The sequence below is a fragment of the Centroberyx gerrardi genome, chromosome 9 (assembly GCF_048128805.1).
Source record: "Centroberyx gerrardi isolate f3 chromosome 9, fCenGer3.hap1.cur.20231027, whole genome shotgun sequence".
NCBI lineage: Eukaryota > Metazoa > Chordata > Actinopteri > Beryciformes > Berycidae > Centroberyx > Centroberyx gerrardi.
Window position 1 is genome coordinate 18,726,562 of NC_136005.1, and position 26,830 is coordinate 18,753,391.

Sequence of the window (26,830 nt, forward strand, 5' to 3'; positions counted from 1 at the left end):
TGTGTGAGAGAGAGAGAGAGATCCTGCAGGCCACAGCTATTTTTCCAAGGTGGTATGTATTATTCCTGTCACTTGCCCTTACGGAAGGTCTCCTCATACCCGCAGTATGTGATGGGATTGCTTGATGCCCTGGCCTAGGCTGTATGCAGATGTATGAACCTTGATAGTTTTGAAGATGAAGTACAGAAGTTTTGTGAAAATTAAGGTGCCTTAGCCTTGATTCACTTAAGTGTTACTATGCAATGCAAACAACACATCACATAAGCACATAACCAAATTTGGATCTGTGCTGTTATTGTATGAGCTGGGATGACAGTCAGCCTAGATCCACGTACCCTAAATGGTGTTCAGAAAGAGGAAATGGCATTCAAGGCACATTGTGGGAATTTAACCTCAAGATCTTTGGCCTCACATGCTCCATCTTCTCAAATGGTACAAATTCTCCGCAAGGCTTGGCGTATAAGCTTGCATGGCTCCCAAAGTAAAAAGAAAACAGGAGCAGTGTCTGTGCTGCCTGTGACAATATGAATGAGAGTCTGTAATGACTCATGAACATCCTAATATCACTGACCTTTAAAGCATGCCACCAATTTGAGCGCATACTTTTAATCCATAATAGGGCTAGTCCAATAGACCTTATCATTTACATACACCTGGGACATAAAAGGTTATATAAAGCGTTCTTGCCTGCTGAGGCATGAACACTAAATTCTCCAGCTGTGCTCACTCACTCACATACACCTGTTGGTATGTTGCTTTAACTGGGAACTTGTGAAACCCTCATACCAAACATTCTTGGATATTACTGCTCACATGGTTGAGAAACTTATCTCAGTTGTCATTAAATGTAGTTTCAGCGAAATGTATTTTCACAGATAGGTAGGTCGGTATAGGGAAATGTCCGGATGTCAATGAGAAGGTTCCAAATGTGATTGTGAATCACAGACATGCGGCAGGCTGTGGATGCATGACATTAAATCAGATTCACATACAAACAGGCCTTTTGAACATGTGTCTGTTTACAGGCACTTTTCTGGGAAAAGATACCACCTCATTTGAGGAACAGGCTATTCATAGTTCTGGTAAGTTATCGTGAAAAGTTCTCAGATCCTTTAAAATAGTCTGTTCCCTTTTGTCTGGGTAGTGACAAAATACAACATTCATCTTGTACATTTCTTCAATGTTATCTGTAATGGGCTACAATTGTTTCTATTGCTGCTGCATGCACAACTGTACCTCAGATCACCTCAGATGACTACTGTGTACTGTTTTGACCTCTTAAATTAGATCAAGCTCCAGCTCGTTTTTGCATGAATTTTGCAGCCACTTTTCTTATGATCTCTCTGATCATTGCACATACTATTATGCCATCATCCATATGTATCATTATTCATTGGCCCTGTAGCCTCGAAAATAACAAACTGACTTTGCACATGTAATTACCCTGCACCTGGCTATTTGGTGTCTCGTCTTTGCTGCTGAGTCATGTGCCATTGTCTTCGTTTAGCCTGAAGATGATCCTCCACTATGCTTCTTTAACACCACCGCTTTACAGAACGCCTCTCTATGTCACTCCAGACACGTTTTGACTCATCCATCCATTTCCTTCTGACTGAATCAGTCTTGTTGGACTATGCAGTTCAGTTGATTCACTGGAAACCACAAGCAATCCTAGACTAGACTAGCCAGACAGATAGCCTTGGTGAACTCCTGTGCTTCACACCAAACAGATAGTAAATGTTTCATGGAGGATATTATCTTTAATCAAATGCTTTTGCTAGTATAAACGTCGCATTGTCGTGCGTCAAATGTCAATTTTTCAGGAACTAAGAAAAACAGCCTTGTTTTTAGTTTCACTGCCATGCATTTTTCAGTTTATCCAATGGGTTTTGAAAAGATTTCATAAGGATCAAGGGTCGTAGAATTTTCTCAGCCCACAGAGGAGCATGTAATCCCTCAGATTAAGTGAAAACATGAAAATCACCAAAATTGGAGTTACAAGGTTTTCATCTGTCAACAACTTTATGTCAGATTCTCTCACTTCTGTCACAGTCTGGTTTATGAAATTAGATGGTGTGTGTGTGTGTGTGTCTGTGTGTCTGTGTGTGTAATTGTATGTCTGTGCGTGTGTTGGAGGGCACAATGAATAAAACAAAATACTGTCCTCATTGCTCAAAAGTTAAGCAAAGTTTAGTGAATAAACGTTAGAGGTTGCTTATCCTGAGTAGCACATGTGATTAATTCATCACACCGCCAACAATTTTACATGATGACAGTTGCTTCAGTATAAGGAGTGCTATCCCAGAGGAAAAAAGAATGGTTGGCTTCTAATTTCCATTTACTGCATCCTTTATTGGGATGTGAAAATGGTGTCAAAGGAACATAAGGTGAGTCAGAGGAGTGAGAAAAAACTGACAGCGGTGGCAGAGGAGCAGAGCAGGTGTGGAGCTCTTGCTGCTGCTGGGTCACAGTACAAAACAAAACACCTTCATACCACCGTCAGGTACGACTAGAGGCGCACTGTTGCTATCAACAGCGACCCATAAAATCCCTGCTAGTGGCTTGCTATCTGAGAAGTTTGCTTCATCTCAATAGCAGGCCTAAAATTAGAGGACGGTGCCCTGATTTATGTGGAAAAGTAAGGGGGTGGGGGCACATTCCATGACTGCTCGAGGCAGGAAGTTTTGGAATCTCCATGGAAATTAAGGCAAAACACTGAGCTCCGCAGAGTTATTTTTCCAAGTATTTCTCACAGGCGTTAGTGCAAAATGTGCTCAAAAAGCCTCCAAAAAGAGACAGATGATTTCTTACTGAGTGTCCCCTCCAATGCTGCCTGCACTGCTGATTTACTCACATGATAATACACATATTTTTGAAAAAGCACAATAACAGTAGAGGTAAGATGACTATAACTAAGCAGACTAAAACCACACAAATATGAACACAGAACGAGAAATTGTAATGAACACTGTATATTATCGCAACATCTCATATGAATCTATTCTTTATTGACCATATAAAGCCAACACAAAACTCTTAGGCTTTATTATGTTTGAACAAGCTTACTTCAGTGAAACCTATTCTTGATCCAATAAGACTGGTGTGATCAAGTGAGAATCATCCACAGTTGGTGGGAGTCAGACTGATGAAATCATGGTGATAAATGCAATATCAATAATCACTGTACTTCTTGACAAACTCCAGATGCTTATGGAATGCATATATTCCCTGTACGTCTTGGCTGGATAATGAGTGAAGGACACTCGGCTTGCGTGTGACGGCCGCCAGGAATGAACCTCCCTCTGCGAAGCTGTTCAAACTTGGCACCGCTTCGAGTCACGTAATCATAACCTTTCACCTATAGAACCACCAGCATCACCCAGAGTTATGTGGGGGCCGCAGACATACTGGCATTCGTGGCTGGATAAAATATCTGAAATGTGATCGTTCTGAGCAGGAACGGGACCAAAATAATGGTAAATCCGAGCTTGCCGGGTTACACATGTCCCATTTGAAAAGGTATAAGTAAAGCCAGCGGGAAGAAGACATGCGTGGCATTTCTGGAATGCCACTCCAAGCTCACTGAGAGGAGCTAAGAGGCCAAATATTTACACTGAAAGTCAAAGCTTGCTGAAAAATAGCCATTGCAACAACAGCAGGGAAATTGCGTGTGATCTGAGGACATCATGGAGATCTAATACTGTAGATAGAAGATACAGACTAAGAATGCACTGTAAAAGAATTGAAAAAGAATACCATTAGAGACTTGGAATTCAATAATCAACTTACATCCAGACGTACACAGAGACAAGAAACATTTCAGTTTGCACGATATCCCTTTATTGCATTGAGTGAGGTGGGTCACATAACCATACCTTACTTCTCAGAATTCATTAAACGCTTAAATGATGTGAGAGTGAGTCTGAGCAAGTGTGAAATTTGACATCATATGAAACAAGTTCCTCTGCAGGTTGTGAGAGACGCACTATGTTGTAGGTTAAATCCCATATTTCAGTTGCTTAGAGTACAATGTACAGTGTACAAAGTACAGCTTACAGTTCAATGCCACTGGCATTTCTCTGTCATGAGAGACTTGTTTGATTAAGACTAATGAAAAACAGACTGTCAGGGTTATACTGCACCAGTGAAGTACGGGTAAATGCCATGAAGAAATGTTGCATGGGGTTCCTAAAACCCATAAAGCCTGGATCGCAAGCACTCAGTCAAGAGAACATTTTCAACCACAGCACACGTACAAACTATGAGGGATGTGAACCAGCAAACAAAGGACAAACACAGACTGCTGTCAGTGAAGGAGCTGAAGTGTGAACTATGGATTTGTGGATGCTGAATGAGTCTAGCTCTCTGAAGAAGTATTGTTCCTGGTGGGGGTTTTTATCATGGCCTCAAACTTGACAGCGTAGTCAAAGATGGTACCAAGGTAATGTCACACCGATATAAAACCTTACGCTACACCAGTGGCAATGAATTAGAGATAAAGATGTGGTCCCACACAATGCTTGTACACACCTTTACTTCCATTTGTGCTTTATATTATTGCAGCGCCATCAGCTATCAGACAGAAAATGTACCGAGTGCTGCCCTTGTTTCTGTGGACATTAGTGGCCCCATCTCTCCACTGCATGTTGCCTTGATTTTCTCTTGTCATTGTCCATGTTCTTGTCACTATTTTACCGGCACCTATTGCACGCTCAGCCGTCCCAGCGGGGGATCCCTCTGTGACTCGGCCCAGCCAAGGTTTCTTCCATGTTTTTTTGTCTTAAAAAGGTTTTTTCATGGGAGGTTTTCCTTGTATGCATTGAGGGTCTAAGGCTGGTGGTGCCCTGTAGGTTAGGCTATGTAGAATAGGCTGTTATGTCTTGCTATAATCAGTTTTTGTGTGTCCTGCTCTTCCTGACGTTTGTCCTACATCATTCTGTTCTATAGGTTGATTGTTGATCAGTTAGATGTAATTAGGCTCATTCTCTGTACAGTCCTTTGAGACATGCTTGTGATAAACGTCTATATAAATAAACAAACTTGAACTTGAACTAGAACTTGTACCATCAAGTGTATTAAAAGCCACCTAAGATTGTTGTTCAGTATTCCACTTAATGTAAATCTAATAAAGCTGCTTCAAGTATAACCCATCGAGATCGTAATACGCATGGAATGGACGTAATACCGTAATATGATATCATTCGAGATGGTCTGTCAAAACTATATGGAAACCTCATGAATTTAATTGCATTTCATTTGGCTTTTCAGGACTTTTAAACCTTTTTTTACTCTGGGATAGAGTGGGCTACATAGTTGACTAGTTGATTAACTGAGTAATTTAACCTATGAGGGAAAGAAACCATCAACCTGCACTGACTGTGCATGAAGATAGAGTATGTTGCGTTTTTTATTTCCTATTTTCCTACAGTAAAACAGCAAACCTTTTGTATCTTGGTGAAACGTGTGGTTACAGGCTTCATTTATTCCCTTTAAGTCTAAATAATAAAATAATTATTTTATTTTTTTGTTTCATATAATCCAAATTATGTCAAAGTAATGAACTGCCAAACTTGAAAGTTTGCTCTTTAAATGTTGAAACATCTACCTGCCAAATTTACACTTAGATGTATAACAGATGAAGAGTGAAGAGTGTCTTTGTTTCATTATTTGTATGGAAAATAATTTGTATTCACCCCAAGATTGAGGCTTATTGAGCCCTTGTGCGTTGCCAACAGTGCCAGCAGGTGAAAGAGTTGTTTTTCTCCTCTGAATAAATTGGTGCTTTTCACTGATTAAGATGAAGATACACCTAATGCTTGTTTAAGAAGTGGGTTTGTTTGTTTGTTTGTGTGTTCAAGTCAGGATGCTCCCCCATGACACAAACACACTGAGGTTTGCATAATGAAGTTGTCATTGCATAAATTACTTACCAAAACAGTATGAAAGTTAAAAACAGACAAAGAATCTTTTATCAGACATATATTAAGGATTTTAATCTATTATTGTGAAATGTTAAAGGCATATACAAAATTTTCCATTACAAAAGTTCACAGCAACATCAAAATGGGTCAACCAGCTGAAGCAAGGCATCTTAATAGAACCTTTTGTATTCGTATGTCATCAGTTATAACTTAAAAGTAGTGTAAATCTTTGGCATCACAAAAGAAAACAAATACAAATGTACAAATGAAAAAAAAACAAAAAAACAACTACAAAATATATTAACTTCTCTCACTTCAAACAGCCCTTTATGTAAACACAATCCAAATAGTGAAGGGCATTTTAAAAAGCAACTCAATCTGACACATTGCATTGACCAGCAGATGCACTGTGAGAAAATAAGATTAAAAACCTTAAAGGGGAATACCGGTCAAATGTAAGAATTCAAATGCTATTTGTAGGACCTCAACCAATACTCTAGTCTGTGATGTTGTCAAGATGCACAGCCTGGAGCTACTCTATTGGCCATGAACTGGAGACTGACTTTGTGGACTCCTCAATGGAGATTTTGAGGTCTTACACCTAAAATAAGATTTTTAGATAAGCGGTTACAGTTCTGAATCAGATAATGTATAAATTTCCTCAGAAAATCACCTTCAGCGAAGCTCTACATCGGTCCGGCATCAAAGCCATGACCAGGAAACCTATCTGACTATTTGTTACTAGTAACTGTTCACCTTTACTGTGTGAAGGAATAACATAATTGAATACTGAAGTTTAGCGGTATTCCCCTTTAAAGAGTAGAACAATTCTGAATCCTGGCACATTCCAGTTAAATACAGCCCTACTAAACACTCGCAAAAGAGGGGTCTACATTCAGCAGTGTTCACTGATCCAACACTATGCAGGGAGAATTTCATGTAAAGGACATTCATGGCGCAGAAATGTGAGATACTTGAGAAATGGAGAAGAAAGCATAGCTGAATTTAAAAGTGTTGGTGCCAACAAATAGAATGGCAAATGCAGGCCAAATATAGTTGGCCATTTCCATGTTACTATCGTCGATTTAGATGCCCATGGTAGAACCAGCTATCATGGCTCAGAAGAAATAACTAGACCCAGAAAAAGACTCATGTTGAGAACGCATGCCATTTTAACAAGGGCGAGGGGTCAGACTTTAGATAGCCTTTTTCTTTAACGGGAGCATTCCCTCAGCGAGGAATGTGAGAAGATTAGCTCCAGCATGTCAGCAGAGGGGGGCGGAATGCCGGGCAGTAGCCATCTGAGGCCCCAAACATTAACACGGGATCTTGAAAATTAGACCCCTGTGAAACACTGTCAATCCTCGCAGGTTTTTTAAAGAGAGAATGAGCAGACATGTTCCGCAGGCTCCGCCTTCAAAGGAAGTTTCTAAATCCACTGCTGAGATGTGAGCAGGGCCCCAAATGTCTTTTAAAAAGAGAGAACCAACTGCATAGTTAATTTAGGTTGGGGAATGCTGGTGTTGAGTTAATTAGTGTTTACTCAAGCATTCTGTTAAACAGAATAATCCTAAAATATGGCATGAAAACATGTAGAGGATGCTTCTATTGACTTTACGAAGCACTCCCATTGGTTTCAGAAAGGACAGTAATAAGAAGGTTATTGGCAACTAAAGTAACCATAGACAGATTGCATACTTGATCCAGGAAAGTGAGTCATTTGTATATCGTTGAAAAAAGTGAAGCAGAGCAAGGCAGAAGTGAGAAACTGAGTGGATCCTTTTCTTCCTCTTCTTTCATACAGAAAAAAGTCACATCACACTATGAGCAGCACTTATAAATATAAATACATAACTAAAAAAATAATAATAATAATAACAAATTACATGCACAACATATATGCAAATAAGCAGCCCAATTCCTATCATAATGCAGAACACTGTCCAGGTACCTTGAAGAGTTCAGACTTGTGAGGGAACATGGCAAATTTCAGAATTTTTGAGGAACAGGAAAGCTCAGCTCTCCTCCCCACACTGTGACACATTCTGGATTCTCTTGTGCAGAAACACATGTTGCTTTAGGTGAAACTGCCTGGGAGACGTCTCCTGCAGCTCTGTCCGAGAGAGACGGGCAGCTTGTCTTTCCCTGCGGTCGGATGTAGAGGAGCGGCCTTAACTTCTCAACCCGAGAAGTCGCTGTCCACGTTGACTATCATTGTTCAGTCATATGAGCTGCGATCAGCGCTCCAAATCCGATTTCAAATCAGGATTTCGACCATCTCAGCATCTGAGCCGTTGATGCTCTTGAGTGTCTTGAGAGAGTTGTCCAAGTTGTCTACATTGAAGATAAAAGTAGCACATTAGACAACTGCAATGCTTGCTACTTGCGACCTTGTGTCACTGAACAGTACTATTTTACCAACAAAGTTTTAACTTATTAGTATCTATTTCCTTTGTCTGCCCTGACTCTGGGTCTGGTTGCACTTTAAATAGCAGAGGTCAAAGGATAGACTTATTTTCTAACAGTAGTTTCTAACAGCAGATTCAGACGGGGGTTAGGGTGTAGAGGGGTAAACACTTAATGAAACAATGCACCCACCAGAGGAAGCTGCACAGATTGCCTCTGAAGACGCTAGCCTGCCAGGCTCTGCTGTGAGCTCAGGCTCCTGTGAGGCCGCGTCGCTCTGGGTGCTGCAGTCGCGCCTCTGGACCTTAGGCGCTGCGCAGGGCCGGGATGGCAGCGCGGCGGCACCTGTCTGGTCATCCGAGAGGCTCTTCCCTACAGACAAAAAGAGGAAGGTGCTTAATTAGCAGCTTACATCTACACATGTACACTCGCAAACATCTGCTCTGTAGAGTACTTCCCATGACTATTCTGGATCTGCTATTCTGGAGTGCGAGATGATATGCATTCCAGTTTAAAAACACGTTGTCTATTTGAGGGACACGAAAGGGTTGTCTCCTAGTCCTTTTTTTTTTTTTTTAGGAAGCGTACATTCTGTCTGGCGACGCTGACCAGTCTGCCAGTTGTCGCTTAATAGCATGTGTCATTTAAGATTCAAAATTCCTTGGTGTTGCATGAGCCAAACTCTTGCGCTCACCTTTCCCCTCGGTGGAGCGGTCTGCTGCGCTGCTGGCCACGGTGTTGATGGAGGGGACGGACCTGGCCAGACGAAGCCCCTGTTTCTCCAGCTTGCCCTGCTCCCATCTGGAACGCTGCTGGAGCACCTTGATCACAGCATCCTTCTCCAGGAGCTGGGCATGGAGCGCCCGGATCCTTAACACACACACACAAGTAACACGACATGAGTGCACATACCCCCAGCAGACATAAACTGGCATATAACCATGAGTGAAATGTTCAGAAGGTGAGCAAGGATGGAGAAAGATGTGTACCTATTCTCCATCTCCTGGTGTCTGTGACTAGACAGTGGCAGGTCTTCATTGAAACTGCTGTTAGGTGAATGTCGTGGTGAGTGCTTGATGATGGTTGTGTCTCTGTTAAAAAAAGAAGAGGACTGTTAAACAACTTAATCACTAAAATGCATTACAATTGCAACTGATGTTTCCATCATTCCCATATTTCTGGATGTTCAGACGTACCTCTGTGCTGCAGCAGTGGCAGCTGCGTCCATGGCAAACTGCCTCATAGTGCTCTCCTCCAGGTACTTCTGCTCCCACTTGGTGATGTCTGCCTCCAGGGCCAGAATACGCTCCTCTCTCTCCCTCAGCTGCTGCTGCAGCGTGGAGGAGCTCAGTTCGGCGGCCAGGGGGTCCGCTGCCTGGTTCTGAGACTATGAGAAGTGAGAGGTAACGTTAGGCTTGAAGGGGAAAAAAAACATTTTGAATTGCAGACATGACGAGGACGCACAAGTCTATAATGTAATAAGGGTCTTCTCCTTACCTGTTGCGCCCTCAGGCTTTTCAGCTCCTGCTCCAGCCGCGTGCGCAGCCGCAGCTCCAGCGCTTCCCTCTTCTCACACGCGGCCTGCAGCTGAGCCAGCGCGCTCTGCAGCCGCTCCACCTTCTCGACGTAGGCCCTCTTCCTCTGCAGCTCTTCCTCCAGCTGCTGGTTGCGGGCCTGCGCCGAGCCCAGAGCCTGCTCCAGCACCTCCCGCCTCCGCAGCCACTCCTCCCCGGAGACACGCAGGTGCTGAATCTGCCTCTCCAGACGCTCGCGCTCTCGCTGCTGCTCCTCATCTGAGATAGAGAAGAGACTGGGGTTAAGAGATGTAACAAACTCTGATAGTCACATGTTCCTGACAGATATAAGGAGAAGGAAATTAATGTATTCCTCATCTCCTGTTCTCCTGGGACAAAGAGAATATAGGAGAAGTCAGTTGCCAGTGATGGGTCAATCAAGCTGCTACGTAAGTGGTCACTTAGGGAACTACCTTTTGAATGGAATGTGACCCGAGAGACATTTACACAACGCTGTAAGGAATGTAGTAAAACGGCAGATGATTCGACTCTGTCCTCTAACCTTACAACGAATCACTGAGTCACAACCAACTTTAAAAATAAAGATACTGTGCCATAATCATGCTTGTTAAAATAAATTATAAAAAAGATTTCATATTTACTCATTCAAAACTAGTCTGATTTAAATGAAAACTAATGGAAAGTAAAAAGCCGTTTGCCTCCTGTGCCACTTTAAAAGGGGAGCGATTACACAAGAGGAGTGCATGCCTGTGGAGGGAATGCAGACTTCCTCTTATCCACTTACGCACACAGGCATAGCTTTGTACTGGGAAAAGCTCTGGAATGCCTCTAAGGACATGAAGTAAACAAGCATCTCAAAATAAAATTCAAGCATTCCACGCAGAAAAAAAGTATAATCTACACATCCCGCAATTGTATTTCACACACCGTTTTGGTTCTGCTGTGGCCAGATAACTGTTTCAGGAAAAACAAACTGTGGGAGAACATTTGTGAACTCATGCCTCAGTCATGGCTGTATTAAATTCCCAGAAAACTGCAATGATCATTCCAGCAGGGTAATGTGTAACAGAACAGTATGGCTTGATTATGTAACTACAGCTGATTGAGAAGATGTTTGAAAAACATTAGGCAACTTCTGAAAATGACCATATTAACAGTGTTGAGACCCCTTTTTTTTTTTTACAGTCTATGGTTGATAAAGTAGCATTTCACCGGATAAGGAAGCTAACATTTGGAAGTAACTCGTGTTCAAGTTTGAAAACCTTATCTTTTCTACCTCATTGTCAAATTCTTGTAATCAAAGAATAGCTTTGAAATTTTGTCACACCAATAAGTGTAATGTAAGTATGATTTGGCATGGTTGGTGATCATCATAAGGCAAAGCAGTAAAGCATACATTCATGCTTTTTCCCCTTAAAAGACCCTATCATCATATAACTGCCATCAGTCTGACATTACTAATATACCATATAAATTTACCGCATGAAGATGTATGTCATTCTAAAAAGCTGGGTAAACACTATTCCGCAAAAAAAGGTGAGTAAACTGGGTTTAGGTGGGTTGACCGTCCAATACACCCCTGCATAGAGCAGAAAAAAGGAGTTATTCACAACTGACCGATCATGACTTCAAACCCTGAGGTAAAGAAATGCCCAAAGAAGGAGAGACAGCTAGCCAGGGGTCATGTTGAGTTGGGAATGGATGCCCTGGAGTCCCAGTCTTATTAGTTCCCCTTGAGGAGGGAGGTCAGCAGCTATGCAACTCTGAGCAGGGGGGAGGGAGGCATTCCCGATGCCGGAACAGCCTGAAATACCTAAAAAAATTCCTGGAATCCAGGCCACATTTACTGCTGCTATGAAAAATAGCTGGCGTTTAAGTGCCAAGAGCAACTCTTAACATTAGAAGTAGAGCCATTTGTGTCCCCATATGCGGCCCCAGCCTTACAACAGACCACCTCAATGTAGGAGGAAACCGATCCCAGCTCAACTATGTCCCAGCCATTGTGAAGTGCTTCACAATGCAATGTGATTTGTCAAATCGGGCCTAATAAATACATCCTGAATTCTTTCTACTTCCCTCTGCCATAAGCCTGCCTTAGTGAATAGATTGCAAAATGGTATGACAAAGAAGACATTTCCACTTATAAAACATGAATGCAGTAAACTCACTTTGCTCAAGGAGTTTAACAAAGACGTGCTGTTTCTGGTCTGAACATTCAGCTTCCTTGGCCACTCGCTGTTTGTTAGCCGTCTCAAGCCGATCTGTAATTTACAGAGGAAAAGAAATAAGTGATGATGTTTACACACATTCAATTAAATTCAAAGGCTGGTTGTGAAGTATGAGTACAGTTATGGTTCAAAGGTGAATGTGGTCATACCTCTCAGGTCTCTGTTAAAGTCATGCAGCCTCTTAATCTCTCCCTCTAGTTTATTCCTCATTGTTTTCTCCAGAGTTTCCCGCTTGGCAGAGCCTTTCATCAGGGTCTCATAAGCTTCAGATATCCTCTGGATCTCCAACTCAAGCTGGGAGGAAAATATGAAAAGAAAAATCTGAGTTAAAAGCCATTCTCTGGGAGAGCATTACCCATTGGTCAGGAGTGTCATAGTGGTTTATGCTGAAACGGTCAAAATCAATGAAGCTGATTAGTCATATATAAAAATGCTGTCGTTCACTTGACTGTGTAAGCCTGCAGGCAAATGGCTTCTTAACACCATGTGCAACTGAAAACTGGGAATCAGCATTCCTTTGTGAACACTTATGGGTCCCAGGTGTCAGGGCATTTATCTCCTTTCATGGCAATATGCCAGTATGCTTTGAAAGACAAAGGAAACAGGATGTGTTGTAGGCATTCCACAGTCAGGAATGGGAAGATTAGCCTCAACACTGTGTTAAGACACACCTAAATGGTAGAGCACATTTTTGAACATTCCCAAACAGCAGAAACAAAAGCTTTATGGTGGAAGGCTGCACTTAAACAAGGTTTGTGTGAAATAAATATGATAAAGGGCTTTGCATACACATGGAGGAGTTGATTAGTTCCAAATCAGTACATTTGGAAAATCTTTCTATGTCACAGTGACTCCTCACTGAGGTAAAACAATCCCTGGGATCCCTCCAGCGTACGTATGCTAGACGGCTTATCACCCTGATATGCAGCAATGGCAAACAACTATTGTTTTATGGTTTCCACACCCTCTGTGAGCCAACAGCTCTATATATCACTCCACCTTCTCTCACCTTCTGTAGCCTGGCTGCCTTCTCGGTATAGACCTCCAGCTCCTTCCTGAGCCTTTCATTCTCCCGCATCAACATGTCCATCTGAACTGAGTTATTGCTGGCGTTGCTGGAGGCTGTGGTGAATGGCTCTGGGCCAGCAGGGCTCACTGTGTGGTAGATGCTGTTGTGAGCCACCTGGGACTGAGCAGACACATACCTACTGAGAGGAGACATGAGTGATTCATTAAAACACTGCTGAAAACCACAATTGGCAAGGTCTGAAAAATCCTAAAAGAAAGTATTGTCCTCAGCTATGTAATAGCCATGGCACTATTTGATCTGATACTCGAATAAAGACCAACTAGAGCAGAATTGTAGCAAAAAGTCGAAAGTTGTGCTGATCTAAGTGAGCAGTGTATTTGCAATGTTAAGATGTCTTCCATCTATTGTGTAGTGGTTACCTGTGATGCTGTGAATGGAAGGGGGGAGGAGGCTCTTTGTAGTAGTGTCCATGCTCCTGTGAGTGGCTGAGCATATATCCAGGCAGCCTGACACAGAAAGGATAGTCCGGAGGTGGGCCGCGCTGCTGCGGACACTGCTGGGCCCTGTGCCCGTCAGGTGCCATAGGGTTTGAGAGATTATTGTACAGCTGCGGATAGCTGTGCGAAGAGCTCATAAGCACACTGTCTCTAGGTCCGTTCCTCTCCAGAGAGAGCTGCATGAGTCGCTCACTGAGGGAGCGAGCGTGCTCCCGCTTCATGTCCCACTGACCCTCGCCTTGACTCCCCATAATGTCCACCCTGGGGCCCTCCAGCTCGGCTTGCCCCTTCTGAGAGATCAGGTACTGGGAGTGGGCCTTGGCCTCCTCGTAGGTGGGCAGCTCTTCTCCATGGAGCTGGTACAGATGGCACACGGGGCTCTCGGAGTGCGGGCAATCCCCCTGGTGCTCCTGGCCTTGTGGCTCTTGCCGTGTGGACATCTGGATGTACTGACAGTCGTCCTGAGTGAGGCTCTCCAGAGAGGAGCGCGGGCTACCTGTGCCCCCGCCGCTGCTGCCTCCACGCAGGGCCTGCTGCTGGATGGCCAGAAGAGTGCGGGTGTCAGTCAAATTTCCGTAGCGGAGCTGCTCTTGGATGAGACGGTGCAGGACCGTGCCAGAAGACTCCTCAGCAGTTCTCATCTCATTCAATGGGAAATGAGCAAAAAGCGGTCTAGTGCTGGTAATTTTGATACTGAGAAAGCCAAAAATCTGTAGAAAGAACAATAATCTTCATCAGTAACAGATCAGAATTAGCACTGCACAACAAATAAATGAAGTTTAAAGATACTGACCTATGAGCACAGTATTTTTTCATGACAACCTCCCCCCCCTTTTGTGTAATGAACTATTTCCCCAACACATCCAATGAGCCTCAAACAGAAACCAGCCAGACACATTCATCTGAAATATATAATTATGATATAATTTACAAACTCTACTGTTGGAGCTAGCTGTTGCTGTAACTGCATGAGATGTTGCTGAGGAAGTAATCATGACAGTGATGTCAGTGCGGATTCCATTCCATTGCCCAATCACTGTAAGCAGAACTTGCTCCAGTCGTACAGAGACATAATACCCAACTATTGCTAGAATGTGTAAATAATGTGAGAAGCATTAGAGGTTTCCCAATTCCCAGACACACACCAAATAGAACAGAATTCCATAAGCTTCAAAGATATAAAATATGGTCCGACAAGAACACAGAAATACAAAAAATGGGTTTAATTAAAAAGAAAAAAACGATTTATTTTAGATAACATACATAGATACATCTGATGTTACCCCCTCAATATTTCAATATCACAGATGACTGCATGCTCTGAAATGTTGCTATTTTGTAAACAAAGGTCTTTATGGTAGTTATTTACGTCAATAAAATTCCATTCTGGGGTTTATACTCTCCTATCTTACAATCATCTTGTAAGAGTTGGTTAAATTATTTTCAAATGGTGAAAAGAATTTAATTCGGGAATAAGGAAAGGCTGTACAGGTTGATGTCCTACATTTTTAAAGATAATCCTGACCACATAAGAACCAACCTTCTAATTTAAACAAAACAAAACTGAGAATCTCTCATACATAATACTATAAGCATTGTGCCATGCAAAAACCCGTGCCAATGGGACGTCTAGTTAACTGGCATCCGAATAAAATCCGGTATGCGTAAAGCAAACCGCGTGGAAAAATCGGCAAGAGCAAGAGATAAATGGGAAAAGAAAAGAAAAGAAAAGAGAAAAGACAAAACTTACCAAACTATGGTCGCATCACACACAAAACCGTAGACGTGGTGTAATCTCTCAAGGTTGTACGTCTAATGAAACAATTCCTGCAAGTACCGGGCTTTCTTTTTGCCATGTACTTGGAGCGCGGAGCGGTGTGTGTGCGCCTATGGGCGGCTCTCCCAGCAGACTGAGCAGGAGGGAGAGTGCACTGCACTAATAAATAACTGAGGGCCGATTGTTCGCTGCGACTGGAATGACTGGAATGCAAAGGCTCCAAGTCCCTCTGGGATCAAAAGCAGAGCACAGAAAAAAAGGGGGGCAGGGCAAGCAAAAATTGGATTCAGAGCAGCAGCACCATCTCAGCTGGCTGCCTGTGTCATGTAAAACAGCTTGTTATTGTTGTTTATGTTGTTTTGTAGTTATAGGAACTGTAATTGAATACAGGCCCTATAGAAGGTATGGGAGCTTTTGAGTCCTTATAGCCTAGTTTAAGGGGCGTTATAGGAATGTAATTGTGAGACCATAGGAGATAGAAAATAGCATAAAGTGCAATATATTCACTATAACCTCACTGTTGAGTATCACAAACACACTCACAAGTCCCTATAGGAGTATTATAGGGATTTTTTGATTATGAATGTTATGTTGCCTATAATGAAGAAAATGCATTCAGAAATGGCCAAGAATGGAACAAGAAAAATCAAGATTTAGGCCAGAACTTCTCTTACAGTCTCAAACCTGTCACAGACATACTGACAAAACAAACACACACATGCAAAAACACACACACTTTCTCTCTCTCATCAAAAATGTGGTCAAAACGGTCAGAAATGTGATCATGAAAAGCAGACCATATTATGACTTGTAATTTCAGTAAGTAGAACTGCAATGTATGGTGGGTAGTTCCTACATGCATGATAGGCCTACAATACATTTCACCTCATAGTACTAACTCAGGTATTAGATCCTATTATAATTACCACAATAAATCAACGTACCAGTAAACCAGTGATCTAGAAATGAAAAGAAAAAAGCATTTTCATATAATTGAGGCATGGATTAATCATTATTCCTTGAACAGCCTATTGTCTGCATGTGCCTGGTAAATATTTAAGCCACGGCCCGTGCCAGTTAATTGCAGAGTGTGTGTCTGTGTGGACACGGAGGGAGAGGGGCGGGTGCAAGGCACGCTGCCTGCCAGCTGTCCGTGGACTGAAATCCCCTTCCCCTCCTTAATGAGAGCTCAGAGAGATGCATTGTTCTCCCCAAAGCAGACATGACGAGGACGGCCCTGCCATCTGCTGTTCTCCCCTCCACCACTAGCACCAGCAACACTTCCTCCATACACATGCATGTGGAGAGCCTGGGATCAGCTCAGCTGGCCGTGGGGGTTGGGCAACCACACATTGGATAGTAATGTTGTTGAATGCATAATATTTCTTGTGCAACCTTTTTTGTGTGAAAAGGGTCATCCTGAGGCGGCGGTGGTGGTGGAGGTTGTGGGGAGAAACAAGTCTCCACTTGTCAGCTCTCCAGACAGCAGATGTAGTTTACTTTATCTCCAACAGTCACATCTCTTAGGCAAATGCCCACCTGGTGATTTGCATGGCAGTTGAAGTCCAACAGTTGCTAAAAAATGTTGAGTGCTCCAGCAACTGATAAGTGTGAAATGGTTTTGCCATTGCATGATTCATTTGGGCCATCAAGATAAGCAGAGGTTGGTAACACTTCACATTATCTTGTTGCACTATGTATAATTTTACTACCATTTTACATTGCAAGTGCCATGGCTAGTGCTTTTTTTTTAATTCACCACAGGTGAAGTAGGGTAATAATTAAACCACCAAACTGTGCTATGTAAGCACAAAGTAATAAGTGGTATGAGCAATAATGGGCCATGTTCATAAAGCATGTCATCCCTGGATTATGTCATGCAGTCCTATTGGCAGGTGACACAGTGTAATGGACACCATGTAGCATTTCTGTTAAGTCATATTACCTCAAGCCAAAGAGTAACTACCCAGCAAGCACTTTTGGAAACATGGATCACACATTTAATTTGCATTGCAGAAAAATGAAAAAAGCTTTTTCCCCATTTATTCACCCTACTACCTGATTTACTGAATGACATTAACATTGCATTTGTCAGCTAATGTTCACAACATGGAAGATGTAATTTGCTCTGCTTGCTTGTTGAACGTTTGCTAATAGATATGATAGAAATGTTGGTGTCATGCTCCAGGGAATCACATGAGATAGAAAGCTAATGGCAAAATGGCAAAATGTATATACAATATATTATCTAATTTATATAGAATACAAAATATAATCAAATTGAAAAACAATATTATTAAGTTCCTCACCGTTAAATAATAGTAACTATTAGCCTTTTGTGTGTTAAGTTTATAGCTATTAGAAGTCAGTGAGGCAGGCAGGTTGGTGAGAAAATGAATCCTACAACCCGCCATGCTCTGTCTCTCTTGGAGAAGGCTGAGGCCAAAGTAAGAAATGTTTTCATGTTGATAAAATGCAACTATTACTGCTTCATTTTGAGCGCTCACAACTGTCAGGACTTTTTATCCATAAGGGAACAGGCACAACCCATATCACAGAAAATATAGCCTTCGGGGATCTCATCAATTTCCTCCTGATATACTGAAGACATTTTTCACTTTGGCAGGATTTGTTACTTCACATAGCTCTATAGCAGTGCATGAATGGTCAACTACCAATATTTGCCACTCCAGGGACCTGTAATCAGCAACACTCACTTACAGTACTTTTGTTTACATAACCTAACCTCAAGTTAATATTTCAAACACTTATATAAACATGACAAAGTAGACCTATGAATTGTTATTTCACTGTAATTCCAGGGTGCTATGTTTGAGGAAGTAATTTTGCCTGTCTGCAATTATCATTATTGAAAGTTACAAAAAAAATCCTCAAATCAGTGGATCCTCAAGGCAGCTATTGTTGGTGTATGACTGCTCAATAATAAATCAATAAGAAGTGGAAATTAAAACTTCATTTCCAAAGTGTTTCTTGGCATAATTTGTTTATTTGCAGGAAGGAAATCCTGCCTCAGTTATTCTGTAGGCTGTGCCTGTCTTTGTTTTACAAACTGTCTTTTAGCACATGTGCAGCACAGCCAACATGTGTCAGTGCTAAGCTAGCTGGTGGAAACTCAGCGCCCTAAAGCATCAAATTCAGTGTTTTACCAGTAAAAACTCTGCACACTGCATCCAAAACGAACTATTTCGTATATAGGTAGATAGGCATACTGTGCCATTTGTAAATCCTCCAAGTCTATATCATGATTCATCCTCATTCAACCCCTGTCTCATTCAGTCAGATCCAGCCTAACATCATTAAATCGTATCCATCACATTCAAAGCTTTTACACAGCTATTAAAACATTTACTGCTGTTCTTTTCACATGCCATAAGGGTTGAGTAAACTTATTTGTAAGAAACTCAATGGCCTAAATATACTCTTTGTTGTTGAAGGGTTTAGTTGTTTCATTACACAGACAGAACCACCACAAGCAAACACATATGACAAGGAATTCCAAGGTGGCAAACTAATGTTTTTTTCAACCACAGGAAGAAGTGAATCTCCTAGTATTGGTTGTTTACACGAGTGCCTTGTTAACTAGACAAGGCCACACAGCCAAAATGATTGACATAAGCATGACTGGTGGTGTGTTTTTGTGGCCTAAATGTTTTTCACCATGAGAGAATTGCGAATGGTTTGACTATATAATTCTATATGTTGTTATCTTTAACCATGTGCCACTGGGCACATGGTTAAAGATAACAACATATTATTATTATTATTATTATATTAGCTGTGTACAAGTGCAGATGTGACAGCAAGGCATATTCTCATGGGAGGTGGAAGACTTGCAAGGGACGCTGGTATGATCATTGGTGGGTTTTTTTTAGCTGGTAGTTGGTACACAATTCCCCACGAGTCAAGTATGGAAAGAAGCATTGGCATTCACTCAAGACACTATAAAATTTGCTGATGTTGGTTTGAAAAATGTTGTTATATATGTTTTAGTAAATACAAGGACATCTCAAAGTAAAGATATATATGTGAAGATTCAAATAACACACTTGTACAAGTTGTGAACAATCATAGTAATTTGTCGCCATTTTAGCACATTTCAGTTTCATCACATGAACATTAAGGAAATGCTATACTGGTTTTAGACATTCAACCATCCGCCTCATGGTTTGAAACACATGTACCATCAGGAGTGATATTTAAGATAGGCCACCAGAACCTGTGAATTAACCGGGCCATTTGAACCTGTTAATGGCTTGGCCTGGCCTGACTGGGGTAACACAATACAGTCTGTGATCTGGGAGCAGCAGCCTTGTTATGGGAGGTGGGACAAGCCAGGCGCTTCAGCAGCTCCTTTTGTTTTCCTGCAAAGGAGGAAATGGCCGCATTCCTCACATTACCATGTCCATGGGGTCTGATTGAGCCTCCAGTCTGCTGTTATTGGGGAAGAAGGGAGGGCAAACAGCAGCCACTGACGTTCTCTATTGGGCCTTTCTCTAATGAATAATACTGGTGCATGGCTGTCCTGATTCATAAGCACAACTTTTCTTTGTAGACAATAGCTGTGAATTACATGTTTAAATAGATACTGCACCTCATAAAGAAGTTGCACAACAGCCCTACTCACCCTGATGTGTGTTGATTTGTGATTTTCTTTGCAGTTTACTCAAGGTTTTAAAATGTCAGCCGGGACAGTTTTCCTATCACTCATAGTAGCCTACTTTCATTGAGTACACAGAACAAAATGATATGTTAATAAATGCAATCAATCATCTGAAGATATAGGTAGGTGTAGCAAAACACCCTGTTGGCAGAGGGACACGTTTCATCTGTTTCCCCTCTCAGACAAAAGCTCTTAACAAACATCAGTACCCATATCTGGGGGCTGTGAAACAACTGGGGGTGAACAACATTTACACAAGTCTGCGTTGTTGCAGGTCCACTGAGAAACGGTCTCTCACACCTGTCGACATGAGAAATTCCACACATAACTATAAAAGTAAACAAGTCACACTAAACAAGTAACGAAAGAAGAAACTGCCTACAAACAGGGCTACGCCTGTTGGTGATACTGTAAACAGATAAGGCAAGGGCACATATTTTCACAACTGCCACGTAGGCTTGGCTCTTCAGTGCTTTTCACTCGGGGTCTCACTTCAGTTCAATTCAATTCAGTCAACCTAATTGTCATTCCACGTTACAGAAATGCACAGTGAAATAAGACGCTTTGTTTTAGCAGTAGTTCAGTCAGGACAACTCACATATTGAGTTAAAACAGTTTATTTAATAAGATGACATGGCAATACAACATTTTGGTTTTGGCTCTGAATAGATCTGTTTTTATGTACTATGTACTGTTTTTTTTAAAGTCTTTTTTGTGGTGCGCCACTATACTTTTATATACCCTGCATTTATGTATGTATGTATGTACATAAAAGCAGATGGAGGCAGGTGGCAGCAGTGGATGGTGGTTGCCGCGCAAAAGCAGCAGTTTTCACAGCACCAACACAGTTTAAATATTTAGCCCTATTGGTGGAGAGTGTGTGTGTTGGTGGTGTATAGTGAAGATTCAGCTGGATGGACCAAGCACTGCTGCCTGCTACAGTTTCCCAACTGATCTTACATATGTCATTAGTATACTGTAAGTGACGGATGCAAGACATTCAACAATTTCAGCAATGCCAGAATAACAGTATTGGGTATTAATCAGCTGGAATGAGATGCATGGGAGTACAGAAAAGTTGCTCAGAATTTCATCAGTATATCTGGTTTTTACTCAGCTGTTTCAACAAAAATCCAAGCACTGTATTTGTATTCATCCAACAAGTCCAGGGCTGACACACATGGTGTTGGCCAGAGGTTACTGGCCATCTGCCTTTGCCAGGGGTCAGAGTGCAGCTGCTGGTGAGCCATCGATTACCAACCTCCTACTACCTAATTTGACTAACCAAATCCATCCTAGCCAATTTAGTATTGATTAAGATGCTTTGTTGATGGCCACATAGCATGTGTCACATCTGCCAACGGCTTTTGATCATCTGGGTCACTTTACTCTAACAGCGGTGTCTGTTGACAGTGTTGGGACAGTGATGCTAGCCATTTTGAGGGACATATTTGGTGAGTAATGCTGGTCTCACCTACTGTAGATAGATAGATAGATAGATAGATAGATAGATAGATAGATAGATAGATAACTGTCATGACGGCGTACTGTAAACCCACCAGCTGTGAATAATTCCAGACAGCCAGGTGTAGCATGTATCATAAAGGGGATAAAGGCCGACTATTTCATGACTCCCTGTCTATGCGTGCTCTTTGAATTTTAATTGAACCCAAAATGTCTCTTTGACAGCCACCTTCAACAGCAGGTTACATTTTTCTCTTCTGCTGCACAAAACACGTTAAGAGCTTTCCAGCCAGCCAGTGCATCACATCCAGACAAAGAACAAAGAGTTGCTCTGTTGAAGAGGTGCGAACTATATGAAGCCCCTAGGTGCTCACCAAATGACAGGGAAAATATGTAATGACTCAGCTTTCACTCTAAAACAACACAAACCAATCAACGATTGATTAAATGTATAGACTGATGAGTACGTTTTCAACATGGCATAAGTAAAGGCAATAACGGCCTGGTTTTACAAAAAATCCCAGCACTCTGATAATCTTTGACATTTTATTCAAATGGAACAAAGATGATCTGAGCTCTATTTTGGGAAACAAGTGTAATATTGAACACATTGAGGGATGGGGGTGGGTGTGTTTGAGTGTGGGAAGATAGGATTTGAATTCTGTTGCAATAATGAAAAGAAAAAAAAAAGATAATATAAATAATTACAAAAACTTCTAAATCCAAATGTATTATGGGAAGTTAGTGGACTAAGCCTGTTACTGTGCTATAATGAAACAAACGCAAGCTCAAATTTGAAATTTGAGCCGTGTGAATCCTTATCTAGTTAAGAACAGCTGAGGCACAAACATTCCTTGCTGTCACTGTTTCAGAAACTATTTGAGGGTGTTAAGCCCAATTTAGCCATTTCAGGAAAACAAGCAACTTTTGTTTGGCTCAAAACATAGGCCTTGTGTAAATATACAACTCAGGCATTCTTTCTGCCTAATGTTTAGTTAAAAAATAACTTATCTGAAAGACTGTTTTGGAAACAAGTGATATAAACAAAGTTTCAGTGTAGAATCTGATGAGATTTTTTGCCAAACACTGAATGTCTGGAAGTAAGCCATTCTTTGGGTTTATTCATTTAAATGTCAACATCACTTACAAAGTACAAGCTAAGAAATCAAGGAGGTGAGTTTTCAGTGATAATTCCCTGCAAAACAACAGCATATGATCAGTTCAAGATGAACATTTTATGAAGATTTTGGTGTTTCATTTTGTGATGAACTTATCCAAAAGGATAGTATAGTGAGAGGGATATCCCACACAGGGCTTCAGGCGATGGGGCAGATGTTTTGGGCAAACAAAGGCATAGCACACTATCTCCTGCCCTCAAGCTTAGAGGCAGATGCACCTGTCAGCAACCCACCATATGGACGTCTGCAAATTCAATGCAACAGGAACGTATTGTGTACAAAACCAAATGCACACCAAGTGTACAGTCCACACATACAAAAAAAGAGTGAGAGAAACAAAGACAGAAAAAAAGAAAGAAAGGGGGGGGGGGGGGGGGGGGCATTTAATTCCAATATGTAATCTTCCACTTGTACTCCGCACAAACAGTGTACCTACCACCTGTTTTCCTAACAGAGAGACCTACACAATTGAGAATTATCTTCCCTTTCTCCGGTCCAAATTCCAAAAGCCATTATGCTGAGAGCAGGTGGGAGAGCCATTTAATGTCCCATCAGCTGCAGTCAACTTACAGCTCTGAGCAAATGGCCGGGAGTTTAAGGAGGAATTTAACTGTACAGGCCAACCTTTTGTGTCTCATTTAGAAAACTTCCCATTTTAATCCACACCATCATGCTAACCATTTCTTGGATCCAAAATGATAGCCATTACAAGCCTGAACAATGACTCTCAGGTTACACACATGCTCGCCCGCCCCCTCCCCATGCAGGCGGGGCGGTGTGGACCCTGTGGAAGCAGATGGCTGGGTAAGCCATCGCTTCCAGGCCAGATAAAGATGTCTCCTAGGGCCATGCTGACTGGAGAACCCCAATCTGTTCATCAGCCATTGAAATGAGATGGATGCCTCTGTGCTTGAAGCCTAGAAACGGCGCTCTCTCAGACAGAGGGCAGGTGGTGGACCTCTGGGACAGAGGCCAAATACCTCACAGCCCTGCTACTGGAAGGCAAGGGTTAAACACAAAGATTTCTATTCTGAAAGTGGGACAGGAGGGGGTTAAGACCGACAGTTCACTATAAAACAAAAAGAAACAGCCAAAAGAAGAAAAAAAGTTTAATATGTATCTGGGGGTTTAATGAGCATATTGAATGTGGCCTCATACTGTATTTAGGCTTGTATAATTTTTAAAGACTTGCTTACAGATGGAATATAATATTTTGGGATTTTTCATTCTATCCTAGCTAAAACAACTGAGGTGTTTAGCTGGCATCAACTTCATCAGCAGTCCTTGTATGAATAACTCTTTCAATTTGAGGATGAATGAGTATTCAATGAGTATGAGTTTTATGTGTCAGTGCCACCCATTTGCTAATGATTGGATCATTCTTTGGGCATTAGTAATAAGACTTAATAAAGGTGGAGTAATGCAGTATTTCAACTAATAGTTCTCAGCTGTGAATATTATAAGTAAATATCTAGGTATTTATTTAAATAGTGGTCTAACCACAGAATATTTGATTATTCAACTGGAAATATCTATTGTTGAAGTATGCTATGGAAGCAATTCTTAGAATTCAACTAGTAGTTTCTGAAAGCATTGCCTGACACAGTTTCCTCTGTCTGCCCCCACCTCTGTCCCAAATGTCTGACTTTGTGTTTCTGGCAATTTGCTCCCATTGTGCAGCACTTCCTGATAGGAGGTACTCTGGAAGACTGGGCTCAGTCAACTGCAAAGGAATGCGACATTCCTTTCTAAAATTACGGATGTTTCTTTGGATTTCTGAGGCCAATTTCTGCCATTTTCACTGTGGTGTCTGGAGAAAGTGTTTCCGGCCAGACACACAAGCTGACAGTGACACTGAGCATATACTCAACCTACAATAGACTGATGGATGTCAAAACAATATTTTCACTGGTAACAACAGTGAATATTGTCACTTCCTTTGGCCATATTTAGTAACAGTCTATCTTGGAAAAAAATCTATATACCATGGGAAAAAAACAGCAGCACTGGAGTCATTTACAGCAGGGATTGGTTGTAAAATCCTTGTTAAATCAAATTAAATGAGAAAATTAAATGGGAAAAATGCTAACCACTGTTAATCATTTAGTTGTTCTGTCATTAGTCAGGATCAAATCAAGTCTTGATCTTGAATAAGAAATAAGAAAGATTTAAAATGTTTAGGGAAACTTTTTAAATAAAGGTTAAAATTATTTGGCCCAAATACAAATCTTCAATACACTTTTTTATTTCCACTTCTTAGAGGCAATCACTGCATGACATGTCTATATTTCCATTTAACATAGACATTGACTGTCCCCTCTGATAGTGATTTCCACCACATATCTTGAAGACATGTCTCTGAAAAAAATCTTCACCTACTTTGTATACTTTATGTAAGATGACAGTATTCAGATAAACTCTATCAATTGAATGAGCCGATGATGTCATAAACTCTGATAATGAAATCTCCCTAGCCTTCAACTGAGGGAACTTTCAGCTAAGAAAAAATCAGCTTTGATGCCGGGCCACTTCTCTTTCTTAAACAACAATGTGCCTTCTTTCTTCTGTCTTCCTTTGTTGTGGAAACAGTTTCATTTTGCAGCATTTTTCCAATGAAAGTGAGGACTGAGGCTTGTAGGCCTTTGTGTTGTTTGAGGACAATGACCATGTTGTTTACCACCTGAAACTGGCAGAAGTTCCTGCAATAGTGAAGTAAGTTTGTTAGCCTCTATGACCAGCGTCCCACACCACCAATATGAAGCACAGGTATGTTGAGCTTTCTATCTGGCATCGGGGAGGACAGAGGTTTCTGAAATTCAAGTCACAAAGGATCCTTCATAATGGTAAACATAGAACTAGGGAATCCACCCTAGGTCACACCTAAAAATACAAGTGCCTCTAGATTTCTGAACAAAAAGAAGATGTGTTAATATTCATTTAAGAAAATTCCATCTCTGCCAGTAGAGAGCTTTAGCAAATATAGGCCTGACTGAACAAACATCAGCTAAGAAGCCCAGAGATGACTGGGATAACCCCTGTCTCCAGATGGCAGACTGGGGTTAAAGGGAACAGGAGACAGAAGAGGAGGGGTCAGCCGCCAGGAATGAGGAAATCCCACAATGGCCACCACAGATAGAGGACAGGAAACACTATCATTTGCATACAAATTCAGCCCCTCTTGGTAACGCAACATGTGCAGCTTGGGGTGAGGGGTGTTAAGGGCATGAGAGGAGACCTGCAGGCCACTGATAGCACATTGTCAGGTGGCCATTATGTGCCTGATGACATCCACAGACCGAGGCTGCAGAGACAAATGAGGAAAGATAAAGAACCCCATAAGTCAAGTCCAGCAGGCCCATTCATCAAGACGGATCTGAACAAGTGGCCAGCTCAAAGGAAATAAAAACCAGCAACAGGAGGATATGGGACCTTAGTGGTTAGGTAGAATGTGATATTGAGTAAAGCAAACCTTGAATTAAAAGTGCACCACGGTCTATCATTGTTGCCTAAATACATCTAATTCTGCGTACTTACAAAAACCGAGCAGAGACTTGAGGACATTCCTTTATTGAAAAACATTCTGCTGCATTTTAAGGCAAGCATGAAATTAGATTTTGATTTATTTACTCTTGTCTAGAAAGTTTGGAACGTGTATGAATGAATATTCTACATGTAACTATGAAAAACAGGTAATATCCCATGTCTTACAATTAAAATTACATGTTGCAATTTTGTTAATTAATACTGTAGATCAAATAAAATATAAAGCTAGCCAACCTCCATGGATAAATGAAGAATCACTCAAAATGTTTTGTGTATTATGCTGACAGGAAAGTACACACCATCATGTGAATAAATGGCTTACATTACTTTAAACTACTACAAAAATCACTCTCACACCAAAAGTCCAATCATGTTTGTGTAATGAATGCCATTCATTCCTCTGGCCTCTCCCTGCATATTTTGAAGCTTTGTCTTTGTTACTTCCTCTAAATGAATAAAATTGACACTTTGGAAATGTGTGGCCAAAGCATTTTATGTATGTCCCTTTTTAAATTAGTATTTTAAATCCACAGATACTTCTAATTAAACCTGTCTTTTCAGTTTTGCTAA

The 26,830-nt window shown here is 41.4% G+C and overlaps 1 protein-coding gene across 2 annotated transcripts; it reads right to left on the reverse strand.

Annotated features, from left to right (window-relative positions):
• Positions 1-5,972: 5,972 nt before the first annotated feature.
• Positions 5,973-15,509, reverse strand: amotl2a (angiomotin like 2a). 2 transcript variants are annotated; one of them, XM_071923445.2, is made up of 11 exons: positions 15,368-15,509; positions 13,540-14,327; positions 13,100-13,295; positions 12,240-12,384; positions 12,031-12,123; positions 9,825-10,120; positions 9,524-9,714; positions 9,317-9,418; positions 9,022-9,197; positions 8,520-8,699; positions 5,973-8,255 (listed from the first exon to the last, which is right to left on the reverse strand). In XM_071923445.2, exons 2-11 carry the CDS (start codon positions 14,256-14,258, stop codon positions 8,179-8,181), a joined length of 2,175 nt encoding a protein of 724 aa, XP_071779546.2. In that variant the 5' UTR covers positions 14,259-14,327; positions 15,368-15,509; the 3' UTR covers positions 5,973-8,178. The 2 variants fall into 2 exon arrangements, with proteins under 2 accessions (XP_071779546.2, XP_078141805.1); XM_078285679.1 differs by having other exon boundaries at positions 13,100-13,298.
• Positions 15,510-26,830: the final 11,321 nt, after the last annotated feature.

Coding starts and splice junctions, on each gene's coding strand:
- amotl2a (XM_078285679.1), bottom strand. CDS start 14,258: ATGAGAACTGCTGAGGAGTCTTCTGGCACGGTCCTGCACCGTCTCATC. Junction 10,121..12,030: donor TGTTAAACTCCTTGAGCAAA/GTGAGTTTACTG, acceptor TCTCTATCTCAG/ATGAGGAGCAGCAGCGAGAG. Junction 9,715..9,824: donor AAAGCCTGAGGGCGCAACAG/GTAAGGAGAAGA, acceptor CACTTCTCATAG/TCTCAGAACCAGGCAGCGGA.